The 24,895-nt window shown below is 42.2% G+C and overlaps 1 protein-coding gene and 1 long non-coding RNA gene across 9 annotated transcripts in view; one reads left to right on the top strand and one right to left on the bottom strand.

Annotated features, from left to right (window-relative positions):
* CIT (citron rho-interacting serine/threonine kinase) overlaps positions 1 to 24,895 on the top strand; it is a 193,867-nt gene that overhangs the window by 137,396 nt on the left and 31,576 nt on the right. For 5 of the 8 annotated variants that reach the window (XM_032241364.1, XM_032241332.1, XM_032241325.1 and 2 more), the window contains 8 exons: positions 5,258 to 5,455; positions 6,233 to 6,426; positions 9,921 to 10,056; positions 11,924 to 12,028; positions 19,486 to 19,626; positions 20,361 to 20,468; positions 22,087 to 22,249; positions 22,541 to 22,705. In XM_032241364.1, coding sequence (XP_032097255.1) covers positions 5,258 to 5,455; positions 6,233 to 6,426; positions 9,921 to 10,056; positions 11,924 to 12,028; positions 19,486 to 19,626; positions 20,361 to 20,468; positions 22,087 to 22,249; positions 22,541 to 22,705 — 1,210 coding nt within the window. The remainder of the gene's footprint in view (positions 1 to 5,257; positions 5,456 to 6,232; positions 6,427 to 9,920; positions 10,057 to 11,923; positions 12,029 to 19,485; positions 19,627 to 20,360; positions 20,469 to 22,086; positions 22,250 to 22,540; positions 22,706 to 24,895) is intronic. The other 3 variants (XM_032241349.1, XM_032241385.1, XM_032241358.1) reach the window with 1 other exon arrangement.
* LOC116525530 lies at positions 20,578 to 23,888 on the bottom strand. Its single transcript, XR_004257715.1, has 2 exons — positions 23,736 to 23,888; positions 20,578 to 22,281 (listed from the first exon to the last, which is right to left on the bottom strand). It is a non-coding gene; the product is annotated as an uncharacterized LOC116525530 (long non-coding RNA).

Raw genomic sequence — 24,895 nt, 5'->3', positions numbered from 1 at the left:
TTCTTTGAGGAGTTGGGGGGTTATATTCTGGTAGTTTTCTGCCCTAGGCTTTTAGTTTCTTATTGTCTTAATTTCTTATTTTACACAAGAGTTATTTGCTTCTATCACATACAGGCATGTGAATAATCACTGAATAAAATGCAGATCATTTTATGACTATGGAATTTTTTATATTACTATTTTTTCCTTATATAATCCTGGATTTTTAAAAATATGTGCATTAGTAATCCTTTTCCATTCATCTGGAATTCTTTTTTCCTTTTTTAGTCTTTTGGCATAAGAACTTTCTAAAAATCATTTTTTTTTTTTACAGCTTTATTGAGGTATAATTGGTGTACTATAACCTGATGAGTTTTAACATGTGTATATAACTGTGAAACCAGCAAAACAATCAAAATAGTGAATTTTATTTTGGATAATAAGATTATCCAAATTTCATTCTTGAGCAGTAAAAACAAAATATTTGTTGTATTCATCAAAAGCTTCCTTGTACCCCTTTATAATTCTTTTTATCCCCCATTTTGAAAATTGGAAGTTAAGTTTTAGTGGAATACACTAGTATGTAGAATGCATTTGGTCACTTTCTCATGTAACTCTAATGCTCTCCAAATTTGCATTTTCTGGAATGATGACTTCTAATCTTCGCTTCACTTGCCTCTGGTGTTCTGTGGAGAAGCCTCTAGAGGCCTTCCCAAGTGTGTGTGTGGGAACCCGAGAGAGATTCCCTCCATCCACATTTACCCACAGCTGGGTAACTTAGTAGTGTAAGCCATGGGCTCTGGAATCAGACAGAGTTCAGTTTATAAACTGGCCTCTTAGTAACGTATGTGATATTATCCTAAGCCTCTGTTTCTTTGTCTGTGAAATGGAAATAACATTGTATATACCCTCGGTTCTAATCAATACCCTCATTGATTGTATAATGCATAGTTAATTTAATAACTGCTCTTTGGGGGCTGGGTGAGGGAAGAGAGATAGCTGCTAGTTCCAGTATACCACATATCCACATTTCAGAAATAGTACAACTTATGGAACACTGAGTCATGGGATTTGGTAGTAGTACCTCCCTCGTAAGGTTGCTGTGAGAATTAAATGAGATACATGCAAAATGCTTGCACGGGGCCCGATCCATAGAAAGTACTAAACAGCATTGGTTACTATTATTATTTGATTCTCTTTTGTTTGGAAAATGGCTCTGCTGCTGCTTTAAGAAGTTTGAAAACCACTATTTTAGAACAACATTTGGCCACAATAGTAGGTCTCAATTATACTTTTGCAAGTTCAAGACCACTTTAAAGTTACTTCAGAGGAGTGTGTTGGAGGTTCGGAGGTTCTTTTTTTTTTTTTTTTTTTGGCGTTGTCCAAGACTGTCTCTGTTAGGAAATGTCATCTTTGTCATTTAAAAATGAGTTATTATGGGAGTTCCCATAACTCCTATAATAACTCAATTGATAGGCGCTCTCATCAGCTTTCAGAACACTCATGCACAGTAAGATTTTCAAGCTCAGACCATTTCTATATTTTGAAGACATTTTAAAAAAGGATTTGATTCAATCTGGCACTTAAAACCCTACCTAAGTCTGTTTTAGAGGGGAGTTGGTGGGCAAACATATGACACAGTTTTAATTATGAATCAATCTGTCAGCTATAAGATTAAAAATAAATAATATGCAAATAGCTGCCTTCAGAAGAGAACCAGGCATTAAAATAGGATTTCAGTCCAGTGTCTTTTTAGCCTGATGCTCATTATCTGACTGGTTTCTTTACCCCTGATGTGCCATTGGACATTTATCTGGTAATTTTCCTCTGCTGGTCTTCCAGTTAGGTGTGAGAGGTTCACATCTTCCCAGAACCATGCTAGCCTTGAAAAACAACAGATAAGCCCAAACAGAGTTATTTTTTCTTTTTGACACTGAGAGTAGATTATATTTTTATATCTTCTCTTCTCTCTTAGAACTGTACCAAGACCTCTTATCTATAAAAACAGCATATAAGAAAGCTCTGCTGGTCCCTGCGTTGTGAAGATACCTCGCCCATCTTATTTTACTGCTAAGATGGAATCAGCCTTTCAGTTTATCTTTTTTATCCTCTGTCTTTGGGGTTAAAAGTTTAACAGACTTATAGTAAACAGATCATTTGCCCTTGGTGGGGAAAGAGTACACCCAGGACCAGAAAGTAGACCTAAGAATTTTTCTTGCACATTCCCTGGATCAGAATCAAGAAGGGTTGTTCTGAATGGTCAATACATCTTACCTCCATCATTTCAGTTTTCAAGCATTTGAATTAAAAAGTTGAATAAACACTTCTATCCCTATTTTAGAAAGGCAGTATAGTTTATGGGCAAGAATAGATTCTTGAGTTTTAGTGTTGGGTTCAAATTCTGGCTTTGTTATTTACAGCAGTGACCTTGGGCAAGTTACCTGGCATCTCTGTTGCTCCAATTTCCCCATCTATAAAACAGAAATAAAATAATACCTACTTCAAAGGACAGTAGTGAACATTGCCTATTATTATACCTTTTTAAAAAAACCCCCACAAAGACCATTAATTTACTCTTTATGTCATAAGTCAATTTAATATCTGTAAACTCAGTAATGTATGTGTGTGTGCGTGGGGCTATGTCCAACACTTACTATCACAACTCCAGCAACTTGAAACAAGGTCACAAGCTGTGTTGTGGCTTGGGTAGATAGAATATATGTATAAAAAGTCCAAATCAATTAAAATGCTTTAAATCTCGGCATGGGTACCTTACAAAAACATGTAACACTTCTCTTGTCAAATGGGCAGTATAGAGATGGCGACCAAATATAGAACCAGCAATCACAAACCAGAAATACGATCAGAGACACGAGACCCTTTGTAAACTGGGTGACAACAGGGAAATAGAAAGACCTTTCTTACTCCAGTGGACCCATCTCAATTGAGTAATACCAAATTGCCTTTTTTCAAGTGTTTCTTCTTTAGCATTATGTAATATAATTTTTGGAGAAAAAGAAGAGGTGGCAGAAATGGGATACCATCACAAATGATAAATTGCATTTTTCTTTGTGAATCAAAGAAAGCAGGTACCCAAAATCTTAAATATATCCTTGAATGGCAGGTACGTACATTGTTTTGGCAATGATGTATTTTCATATGAGTAGACTTTCTATAGTCTATTTAGTCCCAAGAGGCTTTAAAAATGAAGCATCATCTTGATTATTCATTTTTATTCCTTGTATTTCACACGATACATTAAGGTCAAATAACACGTAAGAAAATTCAAAAAATTAAAAAGTAAAAGCAGATGACAGCCAGGCGCGGTGGCTCACGCCTGTAATCCCAGCACTTTGGGAGACAGAGGCGGGCAGATCATGAGGTCAAGAGGTTCAGACCAGCCTGGCCAACACAGTGTAACCCTGTCTCTAAGATGGGTGTGGTGGTGGGTGCCTGTAATTCCAGCTATTCGGGAGGGTGAGGCAGGAGAATCACTTGAACCTGGGAGGCAGAGGTTGCAATGAGCTGAGATCGTGGGTCTCTGCACTCCAGCCTGGGCAACAGAGTGAGACTTTGTCAGAAAAAAACAAAAAAGCAGATGACAAATATAGTATTCACTCCCATGTCACAGATGGAGAAACCAACCCAGCAAAGGTCAGATGGCTTATTTGGGGTTCCAGAATCCATTTTATAACATTATCTTCCAAGCCAGCTTGCCTGTCTTATTTTTCTTTGGGAAAGAGGTAGTGGGAGGCATAGTAGTTAAATGGAGACATTTATGAAAAACATCTTAAGGAATGGGTTTTACTACATACAGGAAGGAGATCAGCTGAACTACTAGTGAGTATGATTTTTTCATTGTTTCTGGTTTAGGAGATTTGGCATGTCACAGGAAGGGAAATGCAGGGATCCCACAAGTCATAGGTGTCTGTCTGTTAGGCATGACAGGTGCGCAGATTTTCTTTATTTGCTTTCTTTGATAAAGAAGGTATCTGAGCTAAGAACCTGACCAGATAACGTTTATTCCCCCTCTTATAGCTGACAATGTACCTCAAAACAGTACATTGGGAATTAATGTGGCTTTTGACATTAAAAAGCAAATTACTAGACCATTAGAGCATGCACTAAAAGGTTATCAGCTCAGTTAACAAAATGAAACGTTGTATTTCCTCTGAGTACATTTGTGGACAAATGTACTTAATTGATGTTCTTTAATTCGTGTGCCTGGGAGGATTTTTTTTTTTTAATTGATAATCAAAGAGGGTTAAAATAGGGAATTCGTCATGAAAGCAATAGCAACATTTCATAAACGAAATGGACTCTAGGTTTAGAAATTGGAAACAATTAATAACTGTAGACTAACAGCATTTCCTTTTAATTTCCTTCTTTTTGTTACATAAAATTTAATTTACTGCCTGTGTGCTTCAGTCCAACTATTATTAGAAAATTGCCCTTAAACTTCTAAAGTATTATACATAAAAGCTCTCTGCAAGCAGTAATACTGAACCTCAGCAAAGAGAATAGGAAAGCTAAATGCTCTGAAATTGAAGTGATTCTTCTACCGAGCAGGAAAGTAATTTAGCAAAACCTGATTAAATCTCTCTCAATAAAATGACAATTTCATATACGTGGCTTCCCATTGTCTGAGAGCGAACCGTATAGTAAAGTCCATTAAAGTGATGCTATAGTATAGTACAGTATTGTATTTTCAGGGTTTTTCTGAGTTTCCCTTAAGTTTTTTTTCTTTTGTTGTATGAAATTGAATTTATTGCCTATGATATTATTGAAATAACTCCTGGTGTCCTTCTCTGTCAATCTTCCTTGATAAGAACTTCATTTTGCTCTCTAAGACTATGGCCATCTCCAATAATAAGGTCCTATAGATAGTGTCACGGGCATTTTTAGCTTAATTAGCTGTTTGTGATACTAGTCTATTCTTAATTTGCATTTTCCTTCTGCATTATATTATTTCTGTAAACTTGACCTCATTCAAAATCATCTGTTTCATACAGTGATCACTTTTGATTGCTTTTGCCATATTTTTAAGATATGTCCTGAGTTAGAGAGAAAGTGAGTCTTTTTCTACCACTGTTCGTGTTTAGAGTTAAGTGGATGGATGTGGGAGCTTGGATGTGGCTCTCAAGGTCGGGTGGGCAAACTCATGAACGGCATGTTGATTGCCAGCCTCATGTGGGTTCAGAAATCCATAGCCCTAGAAGCAATTTCTCATTTAAAGTGAATGTGCTTGGCGTGTAACTAGATTTCTTTCCTCTTTTAGGTAATCACAGACCTGGAGGAGCAGCTAAACCAGCTGACCGAGGACAACGCTGAACTCAACAACCAAAACTTCTATTTGTCCAAACAACTTGATGAGGCTTCCGGTGCCAACGATGAGATTGTACAGCTGCGAAGTGAAGTGGACCACCTCCGCCGGGAGATTACAGAACGAGAGATGCAACTCACCAGCCAGAAGCAAGTAAGGAGGGTTAACAGAGTCATGAGATCCCTGGAAGACTTTGAGAAGGATTTTAGGAGGAGTGCTTGGTACAGTCTCCCAAGGGTTCCAAGACTGAACCTCATATAGTAATTGGGCTCTTTTTATAATCATGTCTTGTTTCGAAGTCTTTAGAGTTTTAAAAATTGCTTTTCAAAATGTGCAGTTCTTCATAATTTTGATTTTAAAACATTGGGCCAGTGTGGTGTCTCCTGACTGTCATCCCAGCATTTTGGGAGGCCGAGGAGGAAGAATCACTTGATTGATCAGGATCAGTCTGGGCTATATAGTGAGACCCCGGCTCTAAAAAAAAGAAAAGATAAAAATTAGCTGGGCTTGGTGGCATGTGCCAGTAGTTCCAGCTTTTCAGGAAACTGAGGTGGGAGGATTGCTTGAATCCGGGAGCTTGAGGCTGCAGTGAACTATGATCATGCCACTGTACTCCAGCCTGGGTGACAGAGCTGGACCCTGTCTCAAAGAAATAAGAATAAAAACAAAAGTGAATGCTTTGGGAGATCAATGTAAACGGCTTGATTTTCAGCTTGGTCACTTCCCCTGGCTTTGCTTTGGGTTCTGCCTCTAAGGTGGCTGCAGAAGTGGCCCTTCACGCATTCTTGCCTGGTCCCCTTGGGCTGCAGACAAACCGCATTTCAAACTGTAGTTAGCAGCTTGTGCTTTTCTGAAACTGACCCGACCAAAGTAATCTCCAGGAAATCCTTGTTTAAATACAAGGCACAAATCAGTGGTACCGATTTGCAGACGATGGAGGCTCTGAAGACCACATGCACCATGCTGGAGGAACAGGTCATGGATTTGGAGGCCCTAAACGACGAGCTGCTAGAAAAAGAGCGGCAGTGGGAGGCCTGGAGGAGCGTCCTGGGTGACGAGAAATCCCAGTTTGAGTGTCGGGTTCGAGAGCTGCAGAGGATGTTGGACACCGAGAAACAGAGCAGGTGGGGCTTCGTGTTTGTGGAAAGCTCATGACCGGGAACTGCAGCAGGATTGGCCTGAGAGTTGTGAACAGGGTAATCAGCTCTTCCAGCTGAGACTGAAAAGTTTCCTGGGGCACAAGCCTCCTGGTGCTAAAAACCAGGAGACTCTTGGGCCAACCAGGATGGGGGTGGTCAGCATAGTTGTAAATGTGGACAGTGTGAGTTGGATTCTGTGGCTGTGGCTGGTATTCATTTTCTCCATGCGTGAGGCCTGGGCATCAGGGCAAATACCTCTGTTTTCTTTGCAGAAACATTCTCATCAGGTTTCTTATTAGAGTGACCACAGCAAGACCATTACCATTTTAATCCTGGTCATGTGCAATGCTTATCTTCACTCTACCCCAGGGTTCTTCAACCTTGGCACTCTTAACATGTCAGGCTGGGTCATTCTCTGTTATGGAGGCTGTCCTGTGCATTGTGGGATATTGAGCAGCATCCCTAGTCTCTACTCACTAGATGCCACCAACAGCCCCCTTCCTAAGTTGTGACAGCAAAAATGTCTTCAGACATTGCCCCCAATATTCCCAGTGTCTCCATGGTCCCTAGCTGAGAATCACTCCTGAAAAAGAATAGTTAGTGATTTTTTTTTTTTTTGGAGACAAGAGTCTCACTCTGTCGCCCAGGCTGGAGTGCAGTGGCACCATCTCAGTTCACTGCAACCTCCACCTCCCAGGTTCAAGGGATTCTCCTTCCTCAGCCTCCCAGGTAGCTGGAATACAGGTGTGCGCCACCATGCCCAGCTGATTTTTTTGTGTGTTTTTAGTAGAGACGGCGTTTCCGTGTTGGCCAGGCTGGTCTTGAACTCCTGACCTCAAGTAATCACCTGCCTTGGTCTCCCAGATTGCTGGGACTTATAGGCGTGAGTCACTGTGCCTGGCTGGTTTTTTTTTTCCCTTTTTTTTTTTTTTTAGTAGGAAATGATAATAATCAGTTCAGGCAGTATCGTTCCTCTGCTTTCTCACTTTTGTTTCCACAGTTCCACTAGTATAGATTTCACTTCCTGCAGGGCAACTGTGGCACGGTTGTGTACTCCATAGCTCTAAGGGTTGCTGGTCACATTGAAGATGTCACAGATTGGAAGCGTTGTTATGACAGTTTTACAGCTCATGACAGGAAAGCGTTTTGTTTCTGACAAAACTGGTACATTATGACATTTCACAGGTGGAAAGAAGTGGTCTAGAAGGATGGGTGCCTCTTTCCAGTTTGTACAAAGGCACAATATGGGCTTGTGTGTGCTCGTGACTTCCTGTCTGCACAGCTGGATTGGATCCATTTTTCTTAACCTTGCTTATGTCACCTTCCTCTGAAACTTAGCTTCCTGTGATTCTCTGAGCTCCTCCAGCAAGATATTCTATCCATAGAAATGTTGATCAATGAATTAGTCTGTATTACACTCATTTGGTATCTCTCGCATTTACTTGGCCATGATAGGCTCGACTAAATGTGTTACATGGATTATGCAAAGTTGAGTTGAGCTCTGAAAGTTTGGAGGTAAACGATGAGAACCCTTACATTTCATGAGAAATGGTAGAAATAGTTCCTTTTTGTAGATCCTCCTTGCTTCCCCACTCAGGGTATTTGTTGATGTGGGGGACTTCGGTTTAAGTCTGTTCCAGCATCCTTCTGAATCCTTAGACTCCTCCATCCTTATTATAAGTTGCGATTGTTTTCCCACAGGCCCCTTCCCCTCCCTCCCTCAAGTCCAGCTCCTATCCTAGCTGTTTCTGGAGACCTACAGAGATCATTTTGGGGGTAGGATCTGGCTTCAGCATCAAGAAATACACAACCATGCATGGAAGGTATAACTGTGAACTGTGCTCAGGAAGACTAGCATTAGTCTGCTTTCGTTTCATGTCTGCTTTCAGGACAATTGTGAAAGATTGTGCCTTTCTTTTCTTTTTTCCATTTTGGTATTATGTGGGATACTGAGATGAATAAAATATAATTGTTAATCCTTGTCCTCAGGAGGATATGAGTCTACTGGAGGACATATGCATTCAGATATTTAGGAGAGATGGGAGGCCGAAGTGGGCGGATCACTTGAGGTCAGGAGTTGGAGACCAGCTTGGCCAACATGGCGAAACTTCGTCTTTACAAAACATCAAAAATTAGCTGGGTATGGTGGCACACACTTGTAGTCCCAGCTACTTGGGAAGCTGAAGCAGGAGACTCACTTGAACCTGGGAAGCAGAGGTTGCAGTGAGCTGAGATCATGCCACTTCACTCCAGCCTGGGCCACAAACTGGGACTCCATCTCAAATACAAACATATATTTAGGAGAGAAATACAGTTATGCTTTGTATACAGAACAAGGAGAGGTTGCTTCTGAGAAGAGAAAGTGGGAACAGTTTTATGGAGATCATAGCATTTGAATTTATCCTTGCAGACTGAGTTAGATTTGAGTTTGCAGAGTAGTGAAGGAGGGACCGGCCAGTGGAGGAGATTGTATAAACCGAAGTGTGGAAGTTGAAAGCATAATACCAAAATGGAGGAAGGGAAGTGGTTTTTTTCCCAGTTTGCTTCTGGTTTTTCTATTCTTTAACATTATTTATGGAGACATTCATCAGATTCAAGTTTCAGATTTTTTTTTTTTTTTTCTTTCCTGTTTTGAGATGGAGTCTTGCTCTGGTGCTCAGGCTGGAGTACCGTGTAGCAATCTCGGCTCACTGTAACCTCTGCCTCCCAGGTTCAAGTGATTTTCCTGTCTCAGTCTCCTGAGTAGCTGGGATTAAAGACGTGTGCCACCACTCTCAGCTAATTTTTTGTATTTTTAGTAGAGGCAGGGTTTCACCATGTTGGCTAGGCTGGTCTCGAACTCCTGACCTCGTGATCCACCTGCCTTGACCTCCCAAAGTGTTGGGATTACAGATGTGAGCCACTGTGCCTGGCCTCAATTTTCAGTTTCTTGATGAGTACCCACAAACATTTAATTTAACTCCTTGCATGTGCTTTTTTTTTTTGAGATGGAGTCTTGCTCTGTTGCCCAGGCTGGAGTGCAGTGTAGTGATCTTGGCTCATTGCAGCCTCCGCCCCCCAGGTTCAAGTGATTCTCCTGCTTCAGCCTCCCAAGTTGCTAGGATTGGGTTGTGCGCCACTATGCCTGGCTAATTTTGTATTTTTAGTAGAGATGGAGTTTCACCATGTTGGCTAGGCTGGTTTTGAACTCCTGACCTCAGGTGATCCACCCACCTTGGCCTCCCAAACTGCTGAGATTATAGGCGAGAGCCACCGTGCCTGGCCTGTTTTCATTATTCTTACCCAAGCCTAACATGGGTCACATCTTTGCTCGGTAAGCTGTTGGAAAGGAAGACAGTTTGGAACTAAGAGTCAAGGTTGGGCATCTCTCTGGCCTGCAGCCTGTTTAGTTGTTCATCAGGATTAGAGATGGACCAGCTTTCTTTCAGCATGTCAGATGTAGGGGGGCTTCCAAAGGCTGACCTGTGTTTTTCTGGCAGGGCGAGAGCTGATCAGCGGATCACCGAGTCTCGCCAGGTGGTGGAGCTGGCAGTGAAAGAGCACAAGGCCGAGATTCTTGCTCTGCAGCAGGCTCTCAAAGAGCAGAAGCTGAAGGCTGAGAGCCTCTCTGACAAGGTCAGTGCCCGTCTCTTCTGCTTTTTAGGAAAACATTTTCATTTCCTTCTTTTAAAGGCACGCTTGATAAAAATTCAGATGCAATCCATGGCAAACATATTTCATAAGCATATGTTCCTGCACTCCAAAAATGTCCCATGGTTTTGCTTTACCATGGGACATTTTTGGTTGGCAGTAGCATGGGTGGGTGTGGTAGGTACTGGGTGATCACAGTCAGCCAGTGACTTTTTTAACGTCTATGTGTCTGGGCCCTTGAAGTTCGAATTTTGATCTGGGTGCTCTTCTCTCTGGTTGTCTGGCATCTTAGTTCCAGAAGGCTCTATCGATTGAATTCTGTGCATTTTTGGGAAGTCCTTGGTAGCAGTGACTAATGCGCAACCCATTGCTGCAGTAAGAGGCAGCTCAGCTTCTCTGTGTTCCAAGTTCAGGGTCATGACAGGGTCTGATGACGCATGCCAGTTCTCAGCATTTCACACCGGAAATATACGTGTTCCATCCATGTGCCACTCCATATTACATTGTCACAACCAATGTTTTGGAGATTTTCTCTAATAATCTTGAGAGAGATACAGAATAGGAGCTTCCATCTTACAGATCACCAAGTGAAGGTCAGAGGAGTTTTATGTATGAACTCACAGATGCATACATACACACTCTTTTTCATGCACATACACAAGATAACAATCTGATTTTATATTTTCTGTAACTTTATTATTTCGTGATATAAAAATAATTATGTGGGTCACTGTGGAAAATATAAAAAGCACAGAAAAGTAAAGGAACACCCATCGCTGTTGTTTTATTGGTGAATTTATTTGCAGTCTCTGTGCTTATGTTCATGCACACACACACATACGTACACATGTATGTATTTTTTATAAATTAGGTTCTCACTATGTATACAGCTTTACATGTTTTTATTAAAAAATCATTTAACTGCAGTTTTTTCCTGAGTTATTGAATATTTTTTGAACATGTGATTCTACAAAAATAAATTGCAGGGAAGTACCTACTTTAATCATTAAACTTGTATTGGAAATTTGGGCTCCCAGTATTTTGCCATATAAATAACAATGTGATGAACTTGAATCTTAATGGACATCCTTGATTGTTTTCTTACCATTGCTTATATTAATCGAAACAGAATTATTAGATTTAAGGCCAGAGCTCTCTACTCAGGAATGCTCCTGAGTTCCCTGAAGTTTCTAGGTTACCATTTTTTTTTAAGCATGAGGAAACTAGATTTTTTGGAGGTAAGTGAAGCCTTTTATATTTAATGTGTAAAATATTTTTTTCTGGTTGACCGTTCTTAAAGTGGTAAGCAGCAAAGTCCTTCGTATCTTTTAAAGCTCCAGACTTTGCAGTACCTTATTGTCTTGATCTTCTCCTAATTGGGATGAATCTCTTACCCAAACCTTTCTTATCAAACTTATGATCTGACAAAGCAGTCATTATTTGTGTACATGTCTAGTAATGGGCCTTTCTGACTTGATGAAAGATCTTTGAGAGCTTGGGCATCCTTTCGTCTTAAAAGCTATAATGCAGGTAATAAGCATTCAGCATTCGATTATTTAATTAAATTCAGCCAAGGCATGTCAGATAAATAAATTCTTGAGCAGTCATCCTCCTAGAACTTGTCACGGCTATATTGAAGAGCCATCCCTTAGAAATCATTTCCATCCTCATGTAATAACCTATGGAGGACTCACAGTGACATGGACTCTGTATTTTAAAAAAAGCAACCTTTACATTCTGACCTTTAGAACTCAACATTCTTGATTTGTGAAGGTTCGTGGACATTCATTAAACATCGTCAGCATCTAACATTCCTAAATGTGGCATCATGCCAATTTTTCCAAATGTCTAGCTCAATGACCTGGAGAAGAAGCATGCTATGCTTGAAATGAATGCCCGAAGCTTACAGCAGAAGCTGGAGACTGAACGAGAGCTCAAGCAGAGGCTTCTGGAGGAGGTGAGTGTGAAACACCTGGGATAAGGGCCCAGTGGAATGTTTTTCTTTTAATAGGATTTATTTTTTGGAGCAGTTTTAGATTCACAGCAAAATTGAAAAGAAAGCACAGAGAGTTCCCACATATTCTCTGTCCCCTCGTCTCCCAATGTCCCCAACTATCAACACCCTACCAGAGTGATCCATTTGTTACAGTCAGTGGGCCTGCACTGACACATCATCGTCACCGCAAATGCATACTTTAAATTAGGTTCGCTCTTGGTGTTGTACATTCTGTAGGTTTTGACAAATGTATAATGACAGTTATCCACCTTTACCGTATCATACAGAATAGTTTCACTGCCCCAAGAACCCGCTGTACTCTGTGCTCTGCCTATTCATCCCTCCCCACCCGCCATTCCTGGCAACCACTGATCTTTTTTGCTGTCTCCATAGTTTTCCCTTTTCCGGAATGTTGCATATCTGGAATCACACAGTATGTAGCCATTCAGATCAGCTGATTTCACTTGGTAATATGCATTCAGGTTTCCTCCATGTCTTTTCATGGCTGGTGGCTCATTTCTCTCTGGAGTCTTTTTTTGTTTTGTTTTGGTCTTGCTCTGTTGCCCAGGCTAGAGTGTGGTGATGCAATTACTACTCACTGCAGCCTTGACTTCCTGGGTTCAGGTGATCCTCCCACCTCAGCCTCCTGAGTAGCTGGGACCGTAGGTATATGCCATCATGCTTGACTGATTTTTGTGTTTTTTTGTAGAGGCAGGGTTTCCCCATGTTGCCCAGGTTGACTGATTTCAAACCCCTGGGCTCAAGCGATCTACCTGCCTTGGCCTCCCAAAGTGCTGGGATTACAGGCATGCTTCCCCATGCCCTGCCTGGACTTGGAAACAAATTTCTTAAAAAGATTTTTTTATTTCAATAGCTTTAGGGGTACAAATGTCTTTTTGGTGACATGGATGAATTGTGTGGTGGTGAAGTCTGGGCTTTTAGTGTATCTGTCACCCAAATAGTGGACATTGTACCCGTTAGGTAGTTTTTCATTCCTTACTCCCCTCCTCACCTTCTCCCTTCTGAGTCTGCAGTGTCCATGATACTGCTCCGCTCTGTAGGCCTTTGCATACTCATAGCTTAGCTCCCACTTATAAGTGAGAACATGCAGTATTTGGCTTTCCATTCCAGGTGGAATTTTGAAAGTGACAATTTGTCAGATCCAAATTAGATATTTTGAAATTGGAATTTTCAAGTAAGAGTAGGGGGAGGGTCACATACTACTTGTCTTACGGTATTTAACACATTAAAAGGCTATGTCATGAAGGCCAGAGGGTCTCTGTCATTTTTATCCTTCTACGTGATGCTTAGTAGAGTGCCAAGCACATAGTGTGTGCCAAATAGAAGTTTATTAAATACATGGATGAATGAATATTGAGTTAAATTGTTCTTTAGAGCTAATATCCAAAGTATATTAAGTTTCATGCCCATAGGATATCGATGCAAATTAGCTTCCTGCACAGGGCAGAATTTTATCAGATTATGCTGAGTACCAAATTTCATGAAGGCTTTTGAACATTGGGTTAATTTGGTTAAAAATAATGTGTGCCCTGCTTTTGAGGCATCAAAGACAAGCTCACACTGATCTTGTAAACCCATCCTTTTCACAGAACTCTGAGAATCGCTATTTAAATTGATGACTCCCTCCCACTCCCCAGCCAGAGCCCTCTGTGTTGAATCACTGATGATTCTGCTTTGTTCTTTAGGATTGACCTGCAAGGACAAATGCACTTTATAAAGATATCTAATGAAAAATTGGACTCCAAAGAGTATTCTGTTTAACCCTTAGTAAGCCTGACAGTTTAATTAACCAGAATGCCCTGTTCTGGCTGATGAGGTTTTGTCACATGACACCCATAGCTCCAGAAGCGCTTTGCTGATAGAAATAATATTGTTGTGCTGTTAAGTGTGAAAAGTGTAGTCAAATTTTTGCAGGTGAGTATACAATATTTTATCGAATGATACTTTAAGAAGTATGGGTGGCTGAGGCGTGAGGATTGAGGCGGGAGTTCGAGACCAGTCTAGGCCACGTTGTGAGACCCCCATCTCTACCAAAAAACCAAACCAAACCAAAACAAAACAAAAAAATCAGCTAAGTGTGGTGGTGTGCACCTGTAGTCTCAGCTACTCAGGAGGCTGAGGTGGAAGAATCACTTAAGCCCAGGAGCTTGAGACTGCATTTAGTACTGATGGTACCCCTGCACTGTACCCTGGGTGACAGAGTCAGATCCTGTCTCAACATAAAAATTAAAATGAAAAATATGGGTGGGAATTTGGGAAAGTTCTAGAAATGGATGGTGGTGATGGTTATACAATAATATGAACGTACTTAATGCCACTGAACTATACACTTAAAAATAGTTAAAATGGTAAATTTTATGTTATGTGTATTTTGCCACTGTAAAAATCTAAAAAATAAAATTAACACACACATAGGCGCGCGCTTGCACACACACACACACACACACACACACATTTGGTGAACACACATAGGATTCATCACATGGCCTTAAGAACAACACTACAATGGAATGTTAGGTCAGGCACGGTGGCTCGCGCCTGTAATCCCAGCACTTTGGGAGGCCGAGGTAGGTGGATCATGAGGTCAGGAGATTGAGACCATCCTGGCCAACATGGTGAAACCCCGTCTCTTAAAAAAAAAAGAACAACACTACAATGGAAATGTTAAATGTACCTGGTGGTCATATAGAGAATGAGGGTCTTTTATGTGGGATGAATAGACAGTGTTCCCACTTTAGGCACATCCTGGAAACAGAACAGAAATAATCAATGCTCTTGCCTGTCCTGTTTTCCTTCTGCGAGGGTGAGCTGGCCCTGACAGCTCAACACTTTGATCCAAGGTTATGTGGTGAGTCAGTGACGAATCTAGGAATAGAGTGCCGGGATCCCGATTCACTTCACTCCTTCTCACTTCTAACCTACATGAGAACATTTCCAGTTCCCACGATGTACCTCACAGAAAGTTATTTGAACACAGACATCTGGCTAACATTGAGCCTGACGCAGATTTCAGTGACAGTTGAAACCATTCTGGAACCAAGAATGCTCTTTATTGTCCACGTTGTGATTGGGCTCCCTGGTTGGTGTGTGCTGTATAAGCATGTGCCCAAGGTTTCCACCTAAGTGTCCTCTTTGTAGGTTCAGAGACTTTTTTTTTTAATTTTAATTTTTTTTTTTTTTGAGACGAAGTCTCACTCTGTCGCCCAGGCAACAGTGCAGTGGCATGACCTTGGCTCACTGCAACCTCCACCTCCTGGGGTCAAGCAGTTCTCCTGTCTCAGCCTTTGGAGTAGCTGAGAATATAGGTGTGCACCACCACACCCAGCTAATTTTTTTGGTTTCTTTTTTAGTAGAGGCAAGATTTCACCATCTTGGCCCAGCCGGTCTTGAACTCCTGACCTCAAATGATCTGCCTGCCTCAGCCTCCCAGTGTGCTAGGATTATAGGCATGAGCCACCATGCCCGGTCTATATGGAGACTTTTAAATGGAGCCAGAATCAAAGTCTCAGAATTGAAAGACTTTTTAAATCATTCCTAGCACTATTCCCTTTATCTCTGCTCCTGGCAAACTTTACTAATGGATCTTTCTTTCACATTTTTTCCTCCTGGGCCCAAAATGGCTTCAGAAGTTTTCTCAACATGACACTTTACAGCCACTATCAGTTCATTGGAAGTAGCACCAGTGATCAAAATCCATTTGCCAATCCTGGTCAAATTCATCTTCATCCAAGGTAGAAAATCCCTTCCCCAACACTCATCATAGGTAGATGCTGTTGAACCTTGGCCTAAATACTTACAGTGACTTTGGATATCCCAACTCATTTTTCAGCAACTCTCACTCTTAGAACATTCTTATTTTGAATTAAAACCTTCTACTTTTACCCATTGGTTCTTTTATGTTGAAAGACGTGAAATTAGAACGTAGTCTGATATCTCCAGCCAAAATGAGAAATTAATATTGATTAATAGATTACTTGAGGGCCGGGCGTGGTGGCTCACGCCTGTGATCCCAGCACTTTGGGAGGCCGAGGCATGTGGATCACGAGGTCAAGAGATCGAGACCATCCTGATCAACACGGTGAAACCCCGTCTCTACTAAAAATACAAAAAATCAGCTGGGCATGGTGGTGCATGCCTGTAATCCCAGCTACTCAGGAGGCTGAGGCAGGAGAATTGCCTGAACTCAGAAGGCAAATGTTGCGGTGAGCCGAGATCGCACCATTGCACTCCAGCCTGGGTAACAAGAGCGAAACTCGGTCTCAAAAAAAAAAAAAAAGATAGATTACTTGATTAGCAATTTAAATAACTAATGTTTAGTTAGCACTTACCATGTGACTCTCTGAGTACTTTACGTGAGTTAACTCTTACGATCCTTGCACCGTTTCTGTGAGATAACTGGTTTTATTATCTCTGTGACAGTCAACTAGAGATCCAAATAGCTTTTCCACTCCAAGTTGCCTTCTCTTTTATTTTTTCAAGTTTTTTTGTAGAGACGGGGTCTGCCTATGTTGCCCAGGCCGGTCTCAAACTCCTGGGCTCAATTGCTGGGATTACAAGAGTGAGACGCTGTGCCTGGTCAGCTTCTCTTTTTTAAGTGAAACATTTTAGATCCCCCTCAAGCTTTGGATGTTCTTTTCTGGTAGATTTGTCTTTCCACGGGGAGTTTCTATAAGTCCATGTGGTCTGAATAGCACTGAATACGTTGGTATCTTTTCACCTCCATACTGGGCTCTAAAGCTCTGGCAATTACTCGGGCTCTTTGAGTAGTTTTGATTACACCACTGACACCATTGATCTGTTAAATCACTACCTGGCCAGGCGTGGTGGCTCACGCCTGTAATCCCAGCACTTTGGGAGGCCAAGGCGGGCAGATCACGAAGTCAGGAGATCGAGACCATCCTGGTAAACATGGTGAAACCCCTTCTCAACTGAAAATACAAAAAACTAGCTGGGTGTGGTGACACATGCCTGTAGTCCCAGCTACTCGGGAGGCTGAGGCAGGAGAATCGATTGAACCTGGGAGGCAGAGGTTGCAGTGAGCTGAGATTGCACTACTGCACTCCAGCCTGGACAACAAGAGCGAAACTGCTTCTCAAAAAAATAAAAAATAAACAAATAAGTAAATCACTACCTACCTATCCACAAGTGTGCTTTTTCTTACAAACATCTTAATGTTCTATATTTATTCAGTTGGCAATATAAAAAACACCATCCTATTGAAGTTTTTTATGTTAGTCTTGATCCAATCTTCCAGCCCACAGGGGTTGTTTCATGGTCTTGTTCTGTTATCCAGCCCCTTTTTTCTCTGTTTTCTGTCACCCTTGTAAAAATCGTTGGACAGGTCTAAACACACAGCTGAGGCCCCCCTTTCAGTCTAACACTGACCCATGAACATGCTTCTGTTTGCTTCTCTCTGGGAAGCAGGTAAGTGGTTCTGAAAAACATTTCAGAATACAAATGCCTCTCTTACCTTTTTTTTTTTTTTTTTTTTGTGAATAACCAGCCTATTTCTTGGAAAGCTAATGGACAGTTGATGCGTTTATTCTAGTAAAATATTTTGGGCTTGGCTGTCACCAAACAGATTCTCGTCCCCAGCACTTGTTTCTCTGGTTTCTGCCTAGTAATTAATGTTGTCCTAAAATAGTGGGAAGAAACTAAAGAGGGTAATTTGCAGAAGAAATCACTCATGCTGCGGAGGAGGGTATCTTAGCTGTTTTCTTTCCTTTTTTCCTGTATTGTAGGGGGGCTCTGTGGTTTGATTCAGAAATTCCAGGTTATGCATATGGGCCAAATGATCTTTTATTTTTGTTTTTATTTTTTTGGAGACAGCGACTTGCTGTGTCACCCAGGCTGGAATGCAGTGGCATAATCAGCTCATTGCCACTTTGAACTCATGGGTTTAAGCAATCCTCCCACCTCAGCCTCCTAAAGTCCTGGGATTTTAGGTGTGAGCCACTGTGCCTGGCTCCAAGTGATCTTTAGTTGGTACCTCTAGCTTTGTGGCAGTACTGGTAGGGAAAGGCAGATGGGAGGATGAGAGGGAGCACCTTAACTGAATGGAGGGAAGAAAGAAGGACAAAGGAAATGGAAAGGACATTCACTAAGTACCTACTATATACTGGGCACTGTGTTTAATATGTGAGGCAAGCTAGTATACCCACTTTCAGATGAAGAAACGGAGGCTCTGGGAGGTGGCACATACAGACTTTAACAGGTATCAGTGATACGATAAGTGTGAAAGTCAGGATTTAATCCAGGGTCTGTCTATTAGAGTCCAGCATCCAGGTCTTTCTGCTGCAACACGATGCCTTAGGGAATCAGCTACGTCTTAACAGGAAGGGGAGGTGAGGAGTGTAAACGGAAAGAAAAACAGAGCTAGAGTGAAGCAAAGAGACAGAGAGGGTCAGGAAATTCTGAGATTATCAGTGGCTCTGGGCCTGCTGGGATGGAGGGCTTTCAGGGCTGCCATAGACCTTTTGGAATCACCTGTGGTGATGTTTATTGCTTTGAGTAGCTCTCTGTCCCTAACTCTGCAGAGGGCCCAAGCTACCAGGGAAGAGATTATTTGGGCCACAGTAAGTGTAGTTAGGCTATAATCCAGGGTTTGGATAAAATCAAGCACCATCTCATGAGGATGCCTGGTCTCTCCTGCTTTTTTAGAAACGGATGTGTTTTAGGAAAAAGAGCCATGAAACCAGCATCTTTATAGCCTGTCCTATTTTCTGGTTATCGTCCATTAAAAAAATTGGAGCGAGATTTGCAGCACAAAACTATTTTCCATATACTCAATTGAATTTCTTTTCCTGGTTCTATCAACACTGTACTGCAACTGGGATTTCTTCTTCTTTTCCCCCAACATAGAAATATCACCCATGACTGTGACTATTCGTGTACTTGTTGGGGTCTCTCACCCTGCTGGGGCACTTATTAAGTAAAGGATGATATGATTTCTCTTTGGATATCCCACACTGCCTGCACAGAGTAATTTCTCATAGTGACAAAATCTTGAAAACAAAAAATAAAGGCAAATTGGAATTCAGTTATCATAGCACTGAGTCGAACTGCCTTAGATGTCAACTCTGATGGCTCACGGTCTTAAGTACCAAAATATCCTCAATTGGAACTGTGTCTGGGAAGGCCAACCCTGGAGTCTGGACTTCTGTGACAGTGGGGATCCTAGGACTTGTTGACCAGCAGAGGTTTCTGTGCTGCGCAAATTCATTTTAACTGTGCTTGCATCCTTTTGGAATAGATGACAATTGGTAATTCTGAATTGAAATGATTTCAAAAGCTGTACTTCTGGTGCCATGCCTGAAATTAGTTTGAAATAGGAACAGCAGGGAACAAATTGTATTGTGTGCAGTATCAAGCATTTCCCTGGCCCTTCTCCCCACTAGCAAGCCAAATTACAGCAGCAGATGGACCTGCAGAAAAACCACATTTTCCGTCTGACTCAAGGACTGCAAGAAGCTCTAGATCGGGCTGATCTGCTGAAGACAGAAAGAAGTGACCTGGAGTATCAGCTAGAGAACATTCAGGTGAGGACTGGCAAAGGGAATCTGCTGAAAAATGGTCTGCATGGCCGGGCGCAGTGGCTCACGCCTGTAATCCCAGCACTTTGGCCAGCCGAGGTGGGCGGATCACCTGAGGTCAGGCATTTGAGACCAGCCTGACCAACATGGTGAAACCCCATCTCTACTAAAAATATAAAAATTAGCTGGGCATGGTGGCGGGTGCCTGTAGTCCCGCTACTTGGGAGGCTGAGGCAGGAGAATGGCTCGAACCCTGGAGGTGGAGTTGCAGTGAGCCGAGATTGTGCCATTGCACTCTAGTCTGGTCAATAGATCAAGACTCTATCTCTAAATAAATAAATAAATATATAAATAAACAAGGTCTGCAGAGGCAAAGCACAATGGTGCAAAGTCATCTGGTAAAAGCATCAGGATCTTTGTGCTACTTATTTTGTGTATTTTCCTCAAGATTTTATTTTCAAAGATTTCAACCATTCAGAGAAGTTGGAAGATTTCTATAGTGACCATGACCTACAATGAACCAGTTGCTATTTTTACTTTTTCACCTATTTATCTATAAATATATCTTTTTTTCTCCTTTGCAGTAAAATTGGGACTAAATAAATACTGACTCCGTACTGTTTGTGTTGGATTTTCATATGTTAATATCTTTACAACTTCACTTTTTAGTTTCTTAAAGTCCCAGCTTTAAAAAACACTTCTGTCTGGGTCTGAGGTTATTTTGTTTTTTTGAATTTTAGGTTCTCTATTCTCATGAAAAGGTGAAAATGGAAGGCACTATTTCTCAACAAACCAAACTCATTGATTTTCTGCAAGCCAAAATGGACCAACCTGCTAAAAAGAAAAAGGTGAGTCAAAGTGTTTGAGAAGTGGGAGTTGTCAGTTTCACTCATCATTCATGGTTCAGTGGACACCACTGTGATATGCAATCATAGAAACATAGAAGAAAACCAAGTACACATTTTTTTTTTGTTTTATTTTGGGTTGAAAAATAGATTTTGAGATAATTACAATAGGTCTTATCAAAAGATATCGTTGATCAAGTCTAACAAACTACTTTTTGTTTATGGCCATTGAAATCGTAGTATCTTTCTCTGTTAAAGAAGTAATCCCTCCCCAGCCCACACATACACATAGCAGCTGGGGCAGAGGGGGTGTATGCAGAGAGAAAGATTTATACCTAAGTCATGCTTACGTGACTCTAGAGGGAGTTAGCAAGTCACGAGGATAGGGCCTCAGCAGTTCAGGTCCTTGTACCACACTCCAGAAAGGACTTTAACAGTGGTCTATTCCAGTCCTTTTGATTGGCTCACAAAGAGACTAGAACTCAGGGAGCTGGAGTGACCTGCCTGTAGTGTCTGACTGGACTGTTATCCCCTCTGCCAAGTACCAAACATCCCTTTTAGATTGTAAGAGACAAACAGATGACAGACTAGGGGCAGGGTTATATGTAGTGCACATGAGAAGATTGTTTTTCATAAGCCTGATCAATACATGCTTTTCCAAACCACTGAAGCCTTCATACTAGGTTTAGCCAGGTGTTCTCAGTTCCAGAAAAGTCTCGGAGGAGCTTGCAGTTTCCTTCCAAATGCAGAAGCATACCATAGTGGCAGTGGCAATGGTTTTACGGGGGAGGCCTTGATGACTTAGAATACCTAGGAGGAAGGAGTGGAGGACTGAAGTCGACAGTGGTCTCTGTATTTCCGGTGCCATCTTCCCTCTAAGGGGATGAGCCCAGCATTCAGAGGCTGCCTGCCGCTAGATATTGGCTGCACGGGAAGGATTTTCTTGCATGCTGCATGACTGTATATGGTTGTTATGCTTACGATATTTAATCTTTTTTATTTTAGCAGTGAACTCTTATCTGGTTATGTCACTTGATTTAGTTAGGGTGTTTCCATTTGTATTTTTTTTTAATTAACTTTTTTTTAAGTTGCATTATTCTGTTTTCCTTTTTTTCATGTAAATATTTCCATTTGCATTCTTTTTTAGTAAGTCCCTTGTTTTGATCTCATTTTAGCATTCCTTTTTAAATTTTGCTTCCTTTTACAAAACACTCATCTCTGTGTCTTGTAACTGAGCATCACGAGGCATATTCCAAGGCAAGAGTGACCTCTGAACCATCTCTCCTGACTCCATACACCATACTCTCCTGATTCCATTTTTTGAATGGGAAAGACTCAGGACATGACTCTCCTGTCTTGGCAATGCTAAAGGAAGAGTGACCATTCAAGCATCTTTAATCCTCTTGGTGAAAACTTCCGCACCCCAATTTTTTTCAGCCGGCTGGAACGGGCTGTGGCTCAGCCTACCCTTCCCCCCCTTCACATGCCATTTTTACTAAATACACTTACAGTGAGTATGCTCCTGGCTTTTGTGGTTTGCTCCTCCCGAGTCAGATTTCCTTTAGCTAGTTTCAAGTGCCAGTTTCCAGGAGTTAGGAGATATCTCTGTTTCCATTGCTAGGGTTTATTTAGTCGACGGAAAGAGGACCCTGCTTTGCCCACACAGGTTCCTCTGCAGTACAATGAGCTGAAGCTGGCCCTGGAGAAGGAGAAAGCTCGCTGTGCAGAGCTAGAGGAAGCCCTTCAGAAGACCCGCATTGAGCTCCGGTCCGCCCGGGAGGAAGGTAGGGGCTCGCTCTCTCCAAAGTGCTCAATGCTGTGGAAAAGGCAGAGGATTGATCTCACTGAGATCAACTAGACAAGGCTGTCTAGTTCAGTGTCTGTTTACGGCCCATACGCTTTCCGCCCAGACATCCCATGTCTGAGAAACGTATGGCCCCTGTGTGTTGCCAAGTTGACGTGATGCATATTCTTTTAGTCTCGGGTCCTTGAAAGACAGCCCAGGGATGATCCACTTGGCTTGGTCCTCTAGGTGACCCAGCTAACCAAAGGACATTGTCTTGGTCTCTCTGCAGCTGCCCACCGCAAAGCGACGGACCACCCACACCCATCCACGCCAGCCACTGCAAGGCAGCAGATCGCCATGTCCGCCATCGTGCGGTCGCCAGAGCACCAGCCCAGTGCCATGAGCCTGCTGGCCCCGCCGTCCAGCCGCAGAAAGGAGTCTTCAACTCCAGAGGGTATGTTCTCAAGGGGTCGTTGGAGTTGTATGGAAATTTCTTTCAATTGACTAAGACATGCAGGCGTATGGTAAAAATTACAAGTAATACTAGAGGATAAAGATTAAGAAGTCAGTCTCCCTGTTCCCCATCCTGATTCCTCACCCAGAGTCAACCATTGCTTTCAGCCATTGTAACCTTCCAGTGGTAGTTCATGTAGGAGTCCACATGTCTATATCATTCATGTATCTTACATTATGTGATTATATTTAAAGAATATGAGAAAATAGGCTGGGTGCAGTGGCTCATGTCTAATCCCAACACTTTGGGAGGCTGAGGCAGGCAGATCACCTGAGGTCAGGATTTTGAGACCAGCCTGGCCAACATGGTGAAACCTCGTCTTTACTAAAAATACAAAAATTAGCTGGGTGTGGTGGCATGCTCCTGTAGTCCCAGCTACTTACGAGGCTAAGGCAGTAGAATAGTTTGAATCCAGGAGGTGGAGGTTGCAGTGAGCTAACACCACTGCACTCTAGCCTGCGTGATAAAGCGAGACTTCATCTCAAACAAACAAACAGTATGAAAAGATCTCTCTCTCAGCTCTTTTTTCTTTCATAAATATCGTAACGGTTGCTCACGGCTGTAGTCCCAGCATTTTGGGAGGCTGAGGCGGGTGGATCACCTGAGGTCAGGAGTTCGAGACCGGCCTAACCAACATGGAGAAACCCGTCTCTACTAAAAATACAAAATTAGCCAGGTGTGGTGGCGCATGCCTGTAATCTCAGCTACTCAGGAGGTTGACACAGGAGAATTGCTTGAACCTGGGAGGCAGAGGTTGCAGTGAGCTGAGATCGTGCCACTGCACTCCAGCCTGCACAAGAGTGAAACTCCGTCTCAAAAACAACAGCAACAACAACAAAAAGCACATCTCTCTCTCAGGACTTTTTTCTTTTATAAATATGATAGCACACTACAGTGTACAGTGCAAGACACTTTCATTTCATTAAAATGCTATTCTTAGAGGGTTTCATATTAGTGCCTAAGGACCTACCCCATCCTTTCAGAAAACCACACGGTATTCTATGGTGTGACTATGCAATTCATCTGTTAATTCAGACTCCTGCTGATGGCCATTTAGGTTGTTTCCAATCCCTTGTTACCGTAAACACCTTGCAGAGGACATTCTGTGCCTCTGTGGGTGTTGTGCTTGGAGACATTCCTGGGAAATGAATCACTGGGTTAAAGGTTATGTACATTTTGAGAGTTGGTAGTTTGTGCCAATGTCTATTTCTACCGACAGTGTGAGGAGTTTTCTTTCTGGTCTCAAATGTACTCTGTTTACCTAGAGCTGAAAAGGACTTTTAAAAAAGCCAAGAACGCTGGTTTGGAGTGTCCTAGGAAGACCAGGGTAGAGCTGTGGTTTAGCATCACGGCATTGCAATCAAACCTGTTTTGGTTGTAAACCGGATGGTGTTTTGTTGTTGCTGCTGTTTTTCTTTAGCCAGAAGTCCTTTTCTTATATAACTCCTTGAATCAAAGAGCTTTACTTAAAAAAAAATTTTTTTTTGAGACAGAGTCTCACTCTGTCGTCCAGGCTTGGAGAGCAGTAGCATGATCTCAGCTCATTGCAGCCTCTGCCTCCCAAGTTCAAGTGATTCTCGTGCCTAGGTCTCCCAAATAGTTGGGATTACATGTGTGTGCCATCATGACCTGCTAATTTTTTTGTATTTGTACTAGAGATGGGGGTTTCACCATATTGGCCAGGTTGGTCTTGAACTCCTGACCTCAAGCCATCCACCTGCCTTGGCCTCCCAAGGTGCTGAGATTACAGGCATGAGCCACGGTGCCCTACCAAAGAGCTTTACTCTTAAAGTCATTAAAATAGTGATGACAGGCCGGGTGTGGTGGCTCACGCCTGTAACCCCAGCACTTTGGGAGGCCGAGGCGGGCGGATCACGAGGTCAAGAGATCGAGACCATCCTGGCCAACACTGTGAAACCCTGTCTCTACTAAAAATACAAAAAAAAAATTAGCAGGGTGTGGTGGCACGCGCCTGGGGTCCCAGCTACCCGGGAGGCTTATGCGGAAGAATCGCTTGAACCCAGGAGGTGGAGGTTGCAGTGAGCCGAGATTGCGCCACTGCACTCCGGCCTGGTGACAGAGCAAGACTCTGTCTCAAAAAAAAAAAAAAAAAAAAAAAAAAAAAAAAAA

The sequence above is a fragment of the Sapajus apella genome, unplaced genomic scaffold, assembly GCF_009761245.1.
Source record: "Sapajus apella isolate SASKATOON/1434 unplaced genomic scaffold, GSC_monkey_1.0 scaffold2, whole genome shotgun sequence".
Taxonomy (NCBI): domain Eukaryota; kingdom Metazoa; phylum Chordata; class Mammalia; order Primates; family Cebidae; genus Sapajus; species Sapajus apella.
This window is presented reverse-complemented; position numbering and strand designations above follow the sequence as displayed.